Raw genomic sequence first — 18097 nt, forward strand, 5'->3', positions numbered from 1 at the left:
CTCACATTCACATTAACAGCAGTAAACTCCTAGATATGCTGATCAATAGAAACTCTCCCTTCCAGAAGAGGAAAGGGAGTTGATGGAGCTTATGTGCACAAAATGAGAGATGACATTACAAGTCTTAATAGAGGGGAGCAAATCCATTCTGTCCATCCAAATTCAATTTTGAGATTACTTCTACAACTTCCTGTGGTCTCCTAATGATGTTATCAATACAATTTCTTCTGGGTTTCATTTAACAGGTACAGCAAGGCACCAATAGCCTTTCTTGTGTTTCCCATAGGGATTCAGAATAAATATCTTAACAACATGAAAGTATGCATGAATGAGAGACCACATAGTTTTACACGAACATCATAGCATTAACAAATAGGTAACCTTTTATGGAAACAATGAAAGGGATTACCTTGATAAAAGGAACAACTTTAATAGCTATATTTGATGAGATGTTAAGTAAGACCATCAGGAACACTCTCACGTTGCAGGTAAGAAATTATATATTTTGTTAATTGAAGCAAAAAATGGTGTTGTTTCAGGGAGTACATTAGAAAGAGGTTGATAAAGCTCTCATGTCACCAGATATGCTGTGTAAGGTAGAACTGGATGTCACCATTTTATTCCTGAAGCTATTTTTGACAATTTCAGTTTCTATTGGACAAAACCACCGGAATATTCATATCCTTTGGTTCCCAGACTCCATTTCCTCTCTGCATCACTGTATTAAATTTAACAAATTTACTTTCTGGTGAAAATCAGTATCCCTCCGAACCCAATGCATTTAATCATGTACCTTATTCTTTCTCTTCCGTCGAAATCGCAGAAGTTCTTTGTGTTGTCTTGATACAAAATTTACAGCTGCGTATTCCAGAAGTGCTGAAAACACAAAAAGGAGGCATACTGCCATCCAAATGTCAATCGCTTTGACATAAGAAACCTAGAAAAGAGAGAAAGAGAGAGTGAGCAAATTGAGTTGTATTATTGTTTCCATTGAGAACAAAACTGAATGTCTGATTCTAAATTGTACCATTTATATCAGCTTGAAAAAGAAAGCAGAAAGACCAAGACTTTTTTAACCTAATAAGTGATTTTTTAGAAATCAATTATGCAAGTTTGTATATTAGTCATACATTACAAACTGGGTATGTTTTGCTAAAAATTGTTGTCCAATGAGGCACAAGACCAAACATCTGATGAAGAAAAATAAATTGAAGTGTGACTTTACCTTCAGTGTAGCATAGAATAATGCTCAAAAAATTATAAATTTTGTACTTTGAAATACAGATAATGCCATTTACCTTTTAGTTCCATATTTTATTCACTATTTTTTTCATTTTGAAATAATTTTAGCATTGACAAACATGTTGCAAGAATAGTCCAAAATAATAATAATAAAAATAAAAAACAAACCATAAAAACCCTCCCAAGTCCTCCAGTTGTTAACATTTGACCAAATGTTATATTTGTCTCTATCTCTTGAACTATTTGAGCATAATTTACAGACATCATGCCCTGTTACCCTAAAATACCTATGTGTATTTTCTAAAAGAAAAAGACAATCTCCTCCTACATAACTCTAGTACACCCAACAAAATCAGATTGAAAGATGATTAATAAACCCTACCATCTAATAAATAAAACCCTACCATCTAATCCTAAAAAAGCCCATTCTTATTTCAGCAATTGTCCCAACAATGGCATTTTTAGCAGAAAAACATTTTTCCATCCAGTCCAGGATTTTAAATTTTTTTTTTTTTTTTTTTTTTTTTTTTTTATGATAGGCACACAGTGAGAGAGAGAGAGGCAGAGACACAGGCAGACGGAGAAGCAGGCTCCATGCACCGGGAGCCCAACGTGGGATTCGATCCCGGGTCTCCAGGATCGCGCCCTGGGCCAAAGGCAGGTGTCAAACCGCTGCGCCACCCAGGGATCCCCCAGTCCAGGATTTAATATAGAAGTATGTGTTGCGTTTTGGCATCGTATCTCTTTAGGCTTCAGTGTCTTCAGTTTAGAATACTTGGGTCCGTCTTTTCTCGCCTACTGTGACCTTGATATTTTGAATGAGCGCAGACTAGATATTTTTTGAGTGTCTCCTATTTTTGGTTTATCTGATGTTTCCTCATTTTAGACTCAGGTTAGGGGATTTTAGTAGGAACAGGGATGCCCTGTTCTTCACAGTATACCATATCCGACCGCACTCAACATTGATCAGTTGGTTAAAGTGTTGCCTACCAGGTTTCTCTATTATAAATTTACCCATTACCCTTGGGTGGAGGTTATTTGAAACTACATAATATCTTCTTACTCCTTAAACTTTCATCTTTTAGACTCTGATGATTTTTGTCTGAATCAATTATTACAATGATGATTTCCAAATGCGAGCTTTCTGATTCCATCATCTCATCCACATTTATTAGGTAGCATTCTACAGTAAGGAAAGTTTCTGTCTCTCACATTCCTTTATCTATATCAGTAGAGACTAATAAATAACGATTTTGTTCAATTAGTTATAAAACATTAGCATCACTATTTTGATGCTCACATTATACAGATTGGATCAGTAGGAGCCCCTAGAAACATCCTTTTGGCAAGTCTCCATCATAATTTCGGTACTTTCTTACTTTCTGGCACAAGGCCTTCCTGACTCATCTGTATTTTTGTATTCCAGTCCTTGATTAAGACCTTTCACCTAGAATCTTTTTCTTAGAAATATTTCTTTAGCTTTTAGAAACTGAGGATCTGGGCATTGGGTGTGCTCGTTGTTTCCTAGGTATTACTATTTCTAGGCCCTCTTAACAGACAGAGTTAGGGATTACACACACACACACACACACACACACACACACATAACTAATATATCTCAAGACCCTGAGATCATGACCTGAGCCAAAATCAAGAGTCAAATGCTTACCAACTGGGCCACCCAGGTGCCCCTTTTGTGTATCTAGCTATCATCTATTTATCTGTATTTAAAAACATGAGTTCACACTGGCATCTCTAACTCCAATGTAATTCCACAGGGTTAATTCTAGCTTTCACCTTTTTTTATGCATGTAACACTTTCTCAGTGACAAGTTTGTCTTTGATTATCTTTAACATATATTTGAAGAGTCTTCCTGTATGGAACTAATATCTTAATTCTGCTGGCCACTTCCAGCCTGAGCCCCATTAGCTCCCCTTAGCCCATCATTGGCTCTGGCCTCACACCCAAAGACTCCACTGGCCACCTTGGTCCTGACCATCTCCTCAACCCATGGATCCAGGTCCTGCCAGCCCCAGGTGACCTCCTTCACCCTGACTACCTCCTCAAAGATAAGGAAGAGAAGATAAAGAAAGGAAAAAACAGAAAGAACAAAGAATTATTATTATAACTATTTTTAACGGGGAAAATACACAAAGAAGTGAAACAAAGGGAAACATAAAAGGAAGAAATATGTTCCTATTTCCTAGAAATAGATTCATATATATTGAAGACCTTTGGAGGGAACAATTTAATAACATTTAAGAAACTGCTTTCATTTTTCTCTCAGCTTAAGGGGGCAGTCATTTGAGGATCTAATTAGACAAATATTGCTGTATACGTCAGTTGCTTAAGGATGAAAATTTTCTGTAAGCTTCAGCATCCTTTCTTATTGTATATGTGTCTGTATCACACATGGTGTTATATCATGAAAGTGATATTGGTAAAATCACCACCTTTTGTACTATAAGCCAGTTCATTTTGTTGGGTACGTTAAGAATGTCAACTAGACATAGGGGAAAAAAAATTCTCTCATTTGCCAGGAATCAGGTTAAGAATAAGATACATTTATGTGAAGTGTTTTTCCCCCCACTTTTTCCTGGGAAATAGACAATTACCTAAAACTTTGCTTCCCCAGTGATAGAATTAAATGTCTCTTCCTCAAGATGGTGTATATCCAGCAGAGCAGAACTCTAGATTAGATGTAAGCAAAGACCCCTAACTACTTCTTTGACTCAAAGTATAGTTTTCTTTAGGATCAAAACCTTACACTTTGGAAATCTGATCATTTCTGTAGTTGTTTGTATATTCTGCATTTTTTTCTTTTTTCATTCTTAATATTTAGTGGTGTTTTTGTCAATGTCAACCTGTGGAAATCTTGATCAAATTTAGGTTCTGGTGAGGAAAAGTGGCTCACTATTCAGGGGTAATCTATGTTTGGGGGAGCAATAAATAAAGTAAGGACAAACCTCTCTCTCCCTCTTCTCATTTGGCTTTTTCAGTCTCAGGCTTGACTGCCCAAGTCTGGTTCAGAATCCCATGGCACTTGTGTGCTAACTTGACCACAGTGCATTGTAATTGCTTATGCTTGTTTTCTTTCTGTTTAGACTGTGAACTCTTTGAGGGCAGATGTCATCTCTGAGTTGATTGCCACCACAATAGTGTTTAGTAAATGTGTACATATTTGCTAAATAAATGGACAGATAAATGAAAGTGTAAAATGTTAAAATACGAGGGAAGAATGAATCACAGATGATGGATGACTCATGTGGAGATTCACTTTTTGAAGTGATGGTCTGTTAATACCCTGGATTGGATTAATTCTCTTTTAAAAAGAGGCCATTTCTTGACATTTCCAATGGTGTCAATTTACATATGAAATATGTAAACAAAAGAGTCCTCTGCATGTCCTTTTTTTTTTTTAATGATAGTCACAGAGAGAGAGAGAGAAAGGCAGAGAGACAGGCAGAGGGAGAAGCAGGCTCCATGCACCGGGAGCCCGATGTGGGACTCGATCCCGGATCTCCAGAATCGCGCCCTGGGCCAAAGGCAGGCGCCAAACCGCTGTGCCACCCAGGGTTCCCTGTCCTCCTTTTTTAAGTGTAATTTCTGTTGATCAGAATGACCTTTACTGAGCAAAGACAGGTATGCCCTCATTTAATTCCAGTGCTGTGCTAAGTGTCCAGTTGTTTATAAAATATAGATTTAAACCTCATAAGTTCTGCAGTTATGCCAGAAATCTTTGGCTGCCCTCAAATACATACTGTCCTGAAAGATATAATACAGATTTCAAAAGTGCTGTCTCAAGCCACACCATTCCTGGAAGAATATGACTCATAAAGTATGTGCTCATTCTTCAACAACCTGAATCTATAATGACATGAACCAGAGATAAATCAGAAATTTAATTTCCATATTAATCCAATGAATATTTTCAATGAGATCAGAGATATGCAAACATCTTTTATGACTGCCAGGATTCTGCTGACTGTGAATAACTCCCAAGTGTTCAGTCCAAAGGGTCTACTGTCTTCATCCTTTCCTCTGACCTCCTTCAATTTCAACTTTTTTCTCCTCCTTCACCCTCACTACCCATCCAAATACAGCAAACTTGGGACCTGGGAAGTTTGGAACTCTAAGATTCAAAACTAAAATAAGGACAGCAGTCCTTACTCCGACACATGCCCAATGTACTCATGACATACAACATACCCCGTGTGATTCAGAATTATCACCTTCTTTCCAGCCCCTTCTGGTTGCTGTCCTTTGGGACCACCTTGTCAACAGTACCATTGTCCAGTGTGCTGTTGAAACCCTGATTCAATTTTAAGGAACACTCTCTCCTCAATATTACTCCTTGAATATAAAAATATTAGAAAATAAAACCTAAATCTTTACTAATTAGATGCACCAGTCAGGAAGACCTTTGTCCTAGAGACCTGTTCAAAGCCACCATATTGAAGACTGCTTCCTTCTTGGAGCACTCTTCCCATGGATCCCATGACCCATGTTTTTCAGGTTTCCCTCCCTCAGCTCCACCCCACTGTGCTATGTAGGCCATCCTCCTCGTCCTGGGTTCCTCAGGGATAGAGTCCAGGCAGTCTTCTATTCTGACTCTGAAGCTCCTCACTAGTCAACCTCATCTATTACCACAGGTTCAATTTCTCCTCTGTGCTTATGGCTGCCAAATCTCTCTTAGCTGACTGGATCCTTCTCTAGCCTGGTTCTCACTTGATTGCACCTTTTGGAAGTCTTTGGCACACAAATTTACTCTGACTAAAACCAAAATTTATGAATCTCTACCAGACTCCACCAAACAAAGAGCAAACAGACACAATCGCCTCTTCCTCCTCATTGAAAGGTTACCCTATGTCTACTGTTGTTCACCTTCACATTAGGAGTCGTCTCCTTCTCTCATTTCAGATTCAGCCCTGTAAATGATACTTTCTTGCTACTTCTCAAATTTATCCTTTTCCATCCTTCCTACTGTTGTCCCATTGACCTCAACCACAATAATCTGTTCTTCAGTCCCTCAAATCTATCCATGACATAATAATAAATGATTATTTTAAAATGCAAATCTCACTCCTTCTCCTTAAAATTCTTCATTTGCTTTCAATTAAATTGAGAGTCTCGAATCTGTTTTATGGTGTCTAAAGCCCTTCATGATTTGCCACCAGCTTACTTTTCTTACCATAGGCATTCAGTCATTTTTTTTTTTTCATTCAACATTTATTGAACACCATTGAGGTACCCAGGTTTGGTTTTCAGTGTTGCAGTTATGGAGATGGGGAATATAAATAAGATCCATCTTCAATGGAACTTATATTTAATTTGGGAAAAACATACAATAGAAATACAAAGATAATGTTAAAAAGTGCAGTAGAGAAGTAATGGGGTAATGGGAAGAGAGGGACAGGGCGAAGGGGACTATGTTAGGTGGGGATGGTCAGGCCTCTGAGGATATGATAATTACCATCTTATGCCACTTTCTTACTTGCTTATTATGGTAATTATTCTTCCCTTCTTTTATTTTTTTGGAAACTGGAAGCAATTGACAATCAATTGACAGCAGCTTTTATTTCTGTGATTTTTGTCTAAAATACTCCTTCTTTTGGGTAACTGCCCTTTGTCCATCAGGTCTCAGCTTAGACAACACATTATTAAGGAGCTTTTTCCAAATGCCAGGACAGCCTTTCTTAGCTTCCTACCTCCCCTTTCCTCATAGAAACCTTTTCTCAGTTCACTCACTACAGTTGTAATTATATTTATTTGTAAGCAGGTCTTACAAGGTGACTGCTGTCACTTGCATGTCCCACCTTCAGTTAATTATTCTATTCCACAATCCCTAAGTGCTTTCTATTTTTCAAAAATGTTGACCAAGAGGATATAAAAATGAACATGTTCTTGAAGATTTCAAAGTGAAATATCTATACTGATATTTTAACAAACTGTGTCTAAGCAAACACCAAATAACTCATCTTATAATTGACCTTGCTCCACTGGACTGACCTTATCCACTTATGTATCTTTCTCTTTTTAGGCTAATATATCCCTTGAGCTAAGACAAAGGCCAAGTCTTATTCATCTTTGTGTTTCTAGGACCTTTAGATGTACTCATCATACTGTGTGCTCTCAGGTCATGTTGAACTGATGGAGTCATGTGGAATCACATCAAATCACTGGCCATTTGTTATTAGAGAAGTAATTATAATAATTCACATGCCAGGAAATGTTCCTGAGAGTGCCCACCATAGAACTACTGAGTCTTCTTAGTGGTTTTCTAAAACTGACATCCTTAGTCCTCACAACCACGGAGGAAAGTATTCCCATTTTAAAGATTTAGGCACAATAAAATAACTTGCTTAAGTGAAATAACTTATCACATAGCGACTATTATGGACTGAATATATTCTTCCAAAATTCAGATGTTGAAATCTAACCCCCAAGGGGATGGTATTAGGAGATGGGGCCTTTGGAAGATGATCGGGTTGTGAGGGTAGAGTCATGAATGAGGTTAGTGCTCTTGGAGAAAGGGTCCCAGGGAACTCCTTTGTCACTCTACCATGAGGAGACATGGCCAGGGGATCACCATATATAAGTCAGGAGGGAAGTTCCCCCTAGACACTGAATTTGCCAGTGTCTTGATCTTGGACTTCTCAGATTCCAGAATTGTGAGATTAAATGTCTGTGGTCTTTAAGTCACCTACTCTATGGTCTTCAGTTACAGGAGCCTGAATTGATTAAGACAGCTACCAAGTTGCATAGCTAGATTTGAATACAACTCATCTGGCTCCAAAGCCCATAAAATTAACTATTCTTTTTTGTCATCCAGTTTATAGGCTCCAAAGCCCATAAAATTAACTATTCTTTTTTGTCATCCAGTTTTTAGGCTATGGCTACATATCAACAACTGTAAACACACTAAGTAGGAATACTCTCTGCACTTTAATATTGCAGTCTCTAACTTTTATCTGATAGTTAAGACTAAAATCAGCATGCAGAATACATATTGTAAGGTCCTCTTTATTTGCCGGTTCTAAAATCTGACAAACAACTCTAGTGGAGAATGTTGAAAAGGGGACATGAGCATTGTATTTACCATATAAAAACAAACTAGCTGCTCTAAGGAAGCAAAACTAGATCAGGAAAACATTTTATCCTCTGAAATATAATGAAAGTCCCCTCGACAACACTCTTCCATTAATTATAATGAAGTGTTTTTGTGAGCCAGGAAACTACTGCCTACCTGCCATGTGATAATCTAAGAAGAGATCAGCTCGATGAATTATCATTTGTGTATGCAGAACTAGTTACTGCAAGGCCTTGTCTTTTTCACTCTAAAAATGTTTTATAATATAGGGAAAGGAATATAAGCATTATTATGTTCTATAGAGTTCTTATGCCATTTTTTTTCCAGAAAAAGTATGCATTCATTCTACTCTTAATATTAACATTAGAAAATAGAGACAGTCTATTTTTGGAGTCCCAATTATTTATATATATGGATTTTATCATTATCAGTCATCCTGGTTATAAAGGCTAGAATCAAATCACTTTGACCTAGGGGGCAGGCATGTTCCGGGAGCTCATCTAAGTATGAATTTCTCTACACCTACCCTTCCAGTGATGCAAGGAAGTGGGAACAAGAGGGATTTGAGCTAGAATAGGATACAGTAACCAACAATCCTGAAATCTCACTGGCCTAAAGCAAAGAACAATAAAAGACACTGCATGTCCACTTGAATTAAATAGTGACTTGTCACTATCATTATCACCGTGACAGCTGACAAGGCAATCACATCTGGAACATTGGCAGTGGCAACAGTACAGGAAAACTGGGCACTGATGGCTCTCATGTTTGCTAACAAATACTCCAGGCTAGAAGTGGCACAGGTCACTGTGCTGAAGACTCATGAACCAGCACTACTTACAGCAAGTCCCTACCATAGAATTAAGAGGTACAACCCTACCATGTGCCTGGGATGAAGAGAAAGCCAGCATGAGTGGTAGAGGACTAGGGGTGGAACGGTTTCCACTATTTTTATTTTTGAAACAGAAACAAGGATTCCTGGGGTGCCTGAGTGGCTTAGCCATTTAAGTGTCTTCCTTCAGCTCAGATCATGATCTCTGGGTCCTGAGAACAAGCCCCAGGCTCCACGCTCAGGAGGGAGCCTGCTTCTTTCTCTCTCTCTCTCTCTCTCTCTCTCTCTCTCTCTCTCTTTCTCTCCTCCTCCCCATCACTTGTTCCCTCTCTCTCAAATAAACAAATAAAATCTTTGAAAAAAGAAATGGATTCCTACAGGTACAGGATTGAGGACACTGTGGATTATGATCTGATCACTGTGATATCTTCATAGAGAACTACAGCAGGTGTGTTAAAGAGCAGAACTGACTGCCTTATTGAAAAAAAAAAAGCTGTTAATTAATTAAAGTGTGGCACAGAAATGCCAAGTTCCCTTGATCTTCTGCCAAAAATTTCTTCAAACCCTAATGTCAGGTCAAATTTCAGTACAATCAATTGTAACGGGGCATGAAAAATGGAGTTCAGGTAGCATTCTAAAACACAAACTTAATCTAGGATAGATAACAGATTGACTAGCTCGTGGAGAGTAAAGACAGGCAGGCTACAAGCCAAACTTAGGCATAGAAACGAGTTTGAATGAGCTGCATAGAATGCACCTTACCACTTAACCATAATGCTCATCCCCACCCTTTCATAACTATACCAGAACACTTTGCTGTGTGACTTATATGTGCCTATGCCCTCTGAAGCCATTTGATTTTGTGTTCTCTAATTCAGAAGAATAGATGAGTTGCATTTATCTCATACAATCCATTGTAAATACACTTCCTTTATGTTAGCTTTTGGTAAGATTATTGAGTAGTAACAGTTTTAGAATACATTCCTCTACAAGTATATTGGGTGAGCTGTACCACAAGTATGGCACCAGACGGTGTAGGCAAGATGCCTGCCAAGATACATGGCTTTACCTTACTCTGCATAGGTAAAGTTTCAAAAGATTACCTGTAATGCTCCTGGCCACAACTCATAAATGACAATGCATTAGTGGGTATTTATTAGATTATAACCCAGACTACTTATTTATTGTAAATTATGCTTGTTAAATTATAAAAAAATATAATCCAAACTATTCTTAGTCAATGGTTTACAGAAGTAGAATTTTAAAATGCCTTTACAAACAGCACAACTTAAATTTAAGAATAAGAAATGGGTTAAACCAGAACCAGGAGGTGGAATCACAAAATCTCATAATGTCAGCTTTATTTTAACCATATACTTTCCTGTTCACTTTATCTCTGAGGTTCAGCTCTTCATTCACAACTTCAAACAGGAATTGCAAAGACAGAAAAAGGCTGTTAGTTGCTTAACAATGCTGATGTTGGGACTCTGTTCTTTATTTCACTGGTGAGGGAGTTTTATATCCTTTTTTATCTGTTTGTAGGATTTGTGGTATGATTCTGGGATATATGTGAATACAGTAAAGGGAATTTCAGACATTACTTATGTAAAGTTGTCTCAAAGTGGCACCTACTTGTTTTGTTTTTAAATTTAGTTTGATGACAAAGCCATTGTATTACATCCTTTTAAAAAATATTTAAACTTTGTGACTTAATATATGCTTTTCCCCAATTTTTCCGTCGGATTTAAGAGTTTATGCAATGGCTCTGCCTCTATGTTACCTACAAAGGAATGCTTGATAACTGTTAGTTTTCAGCTTAGTGAAATCTCAGTAAGCCTAGTAAATGTAGGTTCTAACGTTAAATGTAGAACCGAGATATCTATCAATTTCTACCCTTGCTATTATAGGACCTTCCTTACGTTTAGGAATTATCTTTTTACAGATAATAGATAAAACACTAACAAAATTGAATGACATTCACATGCATTATGGTCTGTGATTTTTAACAAAAAGGGAATGAACAAATAATTTTTTCATTTTCTAAACTTTTTTCTTTTTCTCTCTTTTCCCTAAGTGAATCTAACATGAAACCAAATTCTTAGTATATTCAATAATTTAAAAAAAAATAAATATATTGCTCACATCAAATATGATATTGTAGGTTAAGTATAATTATTAAAATTCTGTAACATTAAGAAATTAAAAATGAACCTACTCGCACCATATTTGCACTGAACTGAAATAATCTTAGTTAATTATATTTTGAATAAATATTAGGGTGTTGCATTTAAATGGCAAGGACCAAAACATTACTGACAGTAACAGTTATTGCTATATTAATAGGATTATTATGCAGCCCCTCTCTCTCATTTATATTATTGTTGGCATTTACAGCTTACTGTCTCTCCTTTAAAACTGCAGGGTACTTTTTTTTCTTTTTTGAGAATGAGAACTAATTACATAAGAAAACAATAGTGAGTATAGATCCTCAATTTCCTTCACATCCTTGTCTTTTCATTCAATGTAATCTCACATATAGATCTTTGTATGCCCATACAACCATAGCATCCAAATAAAAATATAAGAGTTCAATTGATATTTTCTAACAGTTGTAATCATTTCTATAGCCGATGTCTTTAGAAAGAGTAAAACCTTAATATAAAAGCTATCTTTGTTACATCTTCTAAAACCAATGTTTTTATTACACTGTAAGGTAGATATATTGAACGTTTATTTTTTGTTCATTAATTTGGTATTCTCGGGGGAAAAATGATACTATACAAGAGTAACTCAATTTAGCTTTTACATTGTCTTTAGAAAGACATGAAAAGAATAGCAGACTCTCTTGTTACTCAAGATTCAAGTACTAAATAAATGTTTAAAATTTCTTATCTTTAAATATCTGCGTGATATTTACTCAGGTGACATATATCCTGTACTGATTTAGACTTTGAGGATAGAAATATATAAAAGATCTTTTGTTCTCTCAAAAAAAATACTCCTGATGGGTTTCACAAACTGAAGGGGGAAAAAATTAAAATAAATTATTCAAGATAAACAACTTTTTGTGCAGAATTTGAGATTTTCATAGGCTACAGGCTTCTGAGCTTCTGTGAAATATTTAATTGATTATTCACATTTGAAATTTCAAGTGTTTCTTATTTTCTAACATTTAGTAGCTCTGCTCCAAATGAGATGACCATAGTGGTGGGGGCAGAGTGGGAGAAATTTACATAGAACTTTCCAGTAATCCCTCCCTCTTTCCTCTCTCCATCTTATTTTTTCCTCTTGTTTTCTTGAGTATTTACTAAAATGGCAGAGTCCAATCTAGGAATGGAGACAGAAAGGTTTTATTTTTTTTTAAGATTTTATTTACTTATTCATGAGAGACCCAGAGAGAGAGAGGCAGAGACACAGGCAGAGGGAGAAGTAGGCTCCATGCAGGGAGCCTGATGTGGGACTCCATCCTGGGACTCCAGGATCACGCCTTGAGCCGAAGGCAGATGCTCAACCACTGAGCCACCCAGGTGTCCCAGAGACAGAAAGTTTTAACAAATCATTGTCCTTGAGGTAGACAAGATTATTTGTTGACAATCTTGTTTTTCTCTTTCCCTCTCCAATGCTACCCTGTGGGTAGAGTACACTCCCCCCAACCCCTTGATTTCGGGTTGGCTGTGAGATCTGGGAAGACTTACAAACTAACAGTAGTGACTGTGCCAATTCTGAACAAGAGCATTGCATGCCTCTGTTTGCCTTCCTGTTTTCCTATATTTCATGAAAAAGCATTCTACCTGCACCTACAGTCCCACAATGGGAGACATAGGAAGGAGATGTGAGCCTACTCCACAGCCTAGATCTAAGTCCACCCAAGTCAGCCAATCTCAGACAAACCTAGAAGAATCACAGGCAACTCACAAGCCTGTGAGCAAGAATAGATGTGGTAAACCATTGAGACTTGGGATTATTTGTTATATAGAATAATTGCAACCTAACTATACAGAAATAATCTTGGGCCCCAATACTATATTGTGGTAAGAGCTAGGGTTTGGGGGCATCTGGATGGCTCTGTTAGTTAAGTGCCTGAGTCTTGGCTTCAGCTCAGTTCATGATCTCAAGTCCTGAGACTGAGCCCTCATAGGGCTCCACACTTAGCATTGAGTCTGTTTGCCCCTCTCCCTCTGCTTTACCCCTGCTACCAGCTCAGGCGAGCACCCACTCTCTCTGTCAAATCAATCTATCAATCTTTATCCCCACCCCCCAAAAAAGAGCTAGGGCTTGGATGAACTTGGAGTCTAGAGATTCTCTGGCCCCTGCCAAGCTTGTGTCTGGGTGTGTGTGGGGGTTGATGGCATGCACACACGTCTATCTGTTTAACATGTTATGTTCAAAGATCTCTGGTATGACAATAGTTTAGAAACTCATTTTTAAAATACTAATCTAGTGTGTAATGGTGATATTTGCGTACTTCTGCAGATGATGTGAAATTGAAAACATATAACAAAGCTGCACCTTGGTTGGTCCCTAAAAGAGAATGAAAAAGAGGTGGGAATAGGTCCCCAATAAGAAATAACTGTTCTTTGGGAGCAGGAAAGAAAGGATAAAGTGTATATGATATTGCTGTATAATGTAGATCTACCCAAAATTCCCTGGTGTGGAGTCTTGCTAGAACCTATAGTTTCTAAATTAAAATTACATTTTATCCCTTCTACTGATTTTCTCTCTTCTGACCCATTTCTATACTTTTTATTTTTTGACCCATTTCTATACTTAATAGAAAATATAATTCTCTTAATGCCAAGATCTTAACTAGGTATTAGTATAAATGAAATGTATACTCAAAAATAATTAACTGATTGTTATTATCTTCTCTTTGACCCCCCGATTAACCCTAAGTCTGCTGGGGAGGATTGCTTTTCCACATTTGAAAAGAAAAAAAAAAAAAAAAAACACAGAATGTTGAAATCTCAATGAGTTTGAGAGTAAAGTTTTAGAGTGGGTCTTGCCTTTAGAAAAACTGTCTAACCTATTCTGTGGGGGAGGGGTTGGGGGTGGAGAAATGGCCCTGGGAAAAGAAAGGAGAGAGAAGACTTTGAATATTCAGGTTCATTTCCAATTGGAGGAGGACGGCCAACCACAAATACATCTTTTCTATTCTTTCTGGGCTTTCTTTCATTCTTAGAAAAATTATCCCTATTCTGCTTCCTTATCCATCTATAGTTTTATTTCCTGAAGTCTGAGGCATGAGTGTCCCTGTCAAAACTTCTCAAGTTCTGACTTTTTGACCATTCCACGGAGCTGTTTTATAAACATCTCAGAGTTAATATGTTCAACCATAGATCAGTTACCTCCCCCAACCTTCCTCATTAATTATTACCATTACTTGCCCAGTAGTTACCTGAATGCCACCATTGACTCCTGCCTTTTCCCTTACTCCTCAAGGTCCAGTTCATGAGCAAATCATGTCTATTTCACTTCCAAATACATTTTCTTTAAAATGCCCATCTCTTTCTAAATCCATCTGCTACTCTCCACCTCTACTGCTACCAATCTAGCCAGCCTTCATCTGCTCTAGATTACAATCGTTTGCTTGGCAGTTTCTATACTTCCATTTCTACTCTACCCCTTATATCTAATCTTCAAATAAAAGTCAGAATGATTAATCCTCTCATTAAAATCCATCTAAAATCCACTCAGAATAAATCTAATCTTTATAAAAGTTTATAAAACCCTCCATTGACATGGCTCATGATCATCACCATTTTTTCTCAATCATTCTGCTTCAAGAACACAGTGTTAGGGGATGTCCCTAACATTACACAACTTTGAAAAATTGCTGGTGATAGAATGTACTGTCATCCCTTTCTGGTCACCTAATGCAGGCACTGCAAAAATGCCAAATAGCTTCATGTTCCAAGAAATGAATCACATAAGTCTTCTTGATTTGGGCCATTACATGCTTGATTTATTATGACACTGTAGAGGGCAATGCATTAGGAAATATCTGAGTGGAATCTCAGCACTAGTTCTTAAGGTGCTGGTTAAGTAAGGTATATTCTTTGAAATTTTCTACCCTGAGTCTTATTTGACGATTTCCAAACTCCTTTGTATCCTACAGGAGATGTATTGGCAAATAGCTTGGACAAAACACTGAGCGATTATCATAAATTAATGATTTATTGTTTCTTCCTCCCCTGTCTGATAATCCTCTATTGGTTTCTTGAATTTAATTTTGTTTCCCTACTTCCTAGATTTTGTTAGTAGGAAAATGATGGATATTTCAGTGGCAAGACTTTTAGACATCTGAGGGTTCTTTTGTGAGATTGAGAATATAGCAAGTTCTAAGGTATATGATTTAGCCACCTGTTCTTAAAGGCAAGTGTGGGCCTTCCCTCTTGCCTTTCTAGCCTTCCCAAATCACAGAATCAGAATCATATTTTTCAAGAGATTTTCTACTTTTTTGGAGTGGTCTCTTCCAATAGATTAATTCTTGTTATTTATCCTGGGTCTTCAGTGTCTACCTTCCCAAATACTGATGTACATAACTGAATATTCTCAACCTCCCATTCCTTAACTATCGCAAAACCTAAAATATAGTTACTTTCTCTTAAGATATCATTTTGTTAGTCAATTATTTTTGCGGGTCAGAAATAAATCTCTTATCACATTTCCAGTGGTCATTGTTTCTATGATCTGAGAGATGTAGAGGCTTTGTGTGCATCTGTGTATATAATTGAGCACATGGTCGGAAATTTATTCTTTCCCTGAGATCACAGTGAAATTAATGATTTCTGAAAAATCTTTCCTAGGTCTTAAGAAAAAGTATGACAAAAAAAGAAAAATAAAAAGTATGAAGCCACCTCAATATTGTCTTTCCTTTAAAAAACAAACTTGTGTCTCCACTCTGATATGTTTTTTTAAATGTGTTGCTTTATTTCTGCTTCTTCCACTCTGATCTCTATGCTCTTCTGATAATGCCTTAATGTTTGTATTTAAAAATTGTCTTTATACTGTGTATCATAGAAGCTGTAGCTTTCTGAAATGGAGCATTTTGTTCTCTTCTTTGGTTGACAACTTACAGAATGAATGAGCTTTTATTTCCATTTAGCATTTGAGGAAAATGAATGAGTAAACTGGCAATTTTCTTTACAAATTGACTATGGGACTTCAACTATTACTCAGAGTCCTTGAAACATTTACACATATAAATAAGCATTGAGACTTATTAGTTTAATCTTATAAGCAGATTTATAATTTCCATTTGAACAGTATTTTATAAAGCAGTCGTTGATATGGATCATTTTGAAAATTCAATTAAATGTTAATAAAAGTAGACCTTATTTTGCAAGACAACCATTAAATTTTATTTAGGCAGTGTGAGCATTAACTTGAGTTAAATATCAAGTTCTTCCTTTGTGAAGTAACTTTTTTAGTGATAAAATGTCCTGCCATCAACTTGTATTTATTTAGGTATTTTAATCTAATAAATTGAATTATACAATGCAATTCATGGTAAGAGTTAAGGAAGCCATGAAAATAGATTTATAATTTGCTTGGCATTGCAAGTAGATAGCATCAAATGCACAAGAAAAGTTAATATAATTTTATGACATCTACATCATTGTAATGAAAATAATAGTGAAGCCTGTTGGAAGCTGGACAGGATTACTTAATTTAGATAGTAGAAATTTTTCTTAGATGTCATTTAGGAGAGGAAAATAATTTTCTATTGTTATTTGCTAAATGGATTAAGAAAGAGCTTCCTATGCTTTATTTCAGCATATGCTGTAAAAAGAAATACCGTGTTGTGTTTTTTTGTTTGTTTGTTGTTTGTTTGTTTGTTTGTTTGTTTTACAATGTCACAGAGAGAACAGTTTATTTTAATTCTGGCAGCTCACGTGGACTAAAATCATATTAGATAAACTTTCCTTTTTGTTGACCTATGACAGCCTAAAAGCCAGGAGGGACACACACACACACACACACACACACACACACACAAATAGTAAGTGCTATATACATCAATATGGGCTCCCTCATACTATACCTTGGACACGTAACTGCTGTAAATTTTTCTGGAGGGACATTTGGCAATTCACACCAATATATACAGCCATCAGTGCAATGATTCCACTTCTAAGTGTTTATACTAAGAAAAAATGCAAAATATGTGTAAAGCTATGCATATCCACACCCACATATATTCATGAATATACCATGCATCATATAAATGTTCATTATTGTGTTAGTCCTAATAGTAAGTAGATTACCATAGCACACCCATACAATATGATACAAGTTGATGATTATATATGTATGTGAGTTTTCTATGTAAAAATATTCTTTATTTTTAAAAAAGATTTTATTTATTCATGAGAGACACACACAGAGAGAGGCAGAGACACAGGCAGAGGGAGAAGCAGCTCCCCGCAGGAAGCCGGACGTGGGACTCGATCCTGGGACTCCGGGACCACGCCCGAGCCAAAGGCAGACGCTCAACCGCCGAGTCATCCAGGCGTCCCATATACTTTATCGATAAGTATTTGCACAAATATATGTATAGGCACTAATACATGTGTATGTCCATTTGGCACGCTTACCTTTGGTAAGGAAGCTCGTGATCCTGAGCTCTGGGTGGTCATAGTCAGCACAGTAGTTATCCCCAAGGCTACCCTGGCGGGTGCAGCATCCATATTGATCCAAAACGAAACCCATGATAGAATAACAATCAGGAGGCTGGGAATGTACATCTGGATCAGATAGTATCCCATTTGTCGTTCCAGATGGAATCGCACTTCTATACACGTAAATTTTCCTAATTGATTGTGAAACAAATGCAGCAGTTGGTAAAAACAGGTCTTTGTTATGACATCAAATGTCACATTTCTTCCCATATTTTGCCCTAAAATTTTCCATTCCGATGAAAAGGGATCCT

The 18097-nt window shown here is 36.8% G+C and overlaps 1 protein-coding gene across 7 annotated transcripts in view; it reads right to left on the bottom strand.

Annotated features, from left to right (window-relative positions):
• The window catches only part of GLRA3 (glycine receptor alpha 3), a 207305-nt gene that overhangs the window by 49404 nt on the left and 139804 nt on the right, over positions 1 to 18097 (bottom strand). For all 7 annotated transcript variants that reach the window (XM_038573625.1, XM_038573623.1, XM_038573624.1 and 4 more), the window contains 2 exons: positions 17763 to 17977; positions 794 to 937 (listed from right to left, as the gene is read on the bottom strand). In XM_038573625.1, the coding sequence (XP_038429553.1) occupies positions 794 to 937; positions 17763 to 17977 (359 nt within the window). The remainder of the gene's footprint in view (positions 1 to 793; positions 938 to 17762; positions 17978 to 18097) is intronic.

Source organism: Canis lupus, chromosome 25 (genome assembly GCF_011100685.1).
Source record: "Canis lupus familiaris isolate Mischka breed German Shepherd chromosome 25, alternate assembly UU_Cfam_GSD_1.0, whole genome shotgun sequence".
Classification (NCBI taxonomy): Eukaryota; Metazoa; Chordata; class Mammalia; order Carnivora; family Canidae; genus Canis; species Canis lupus.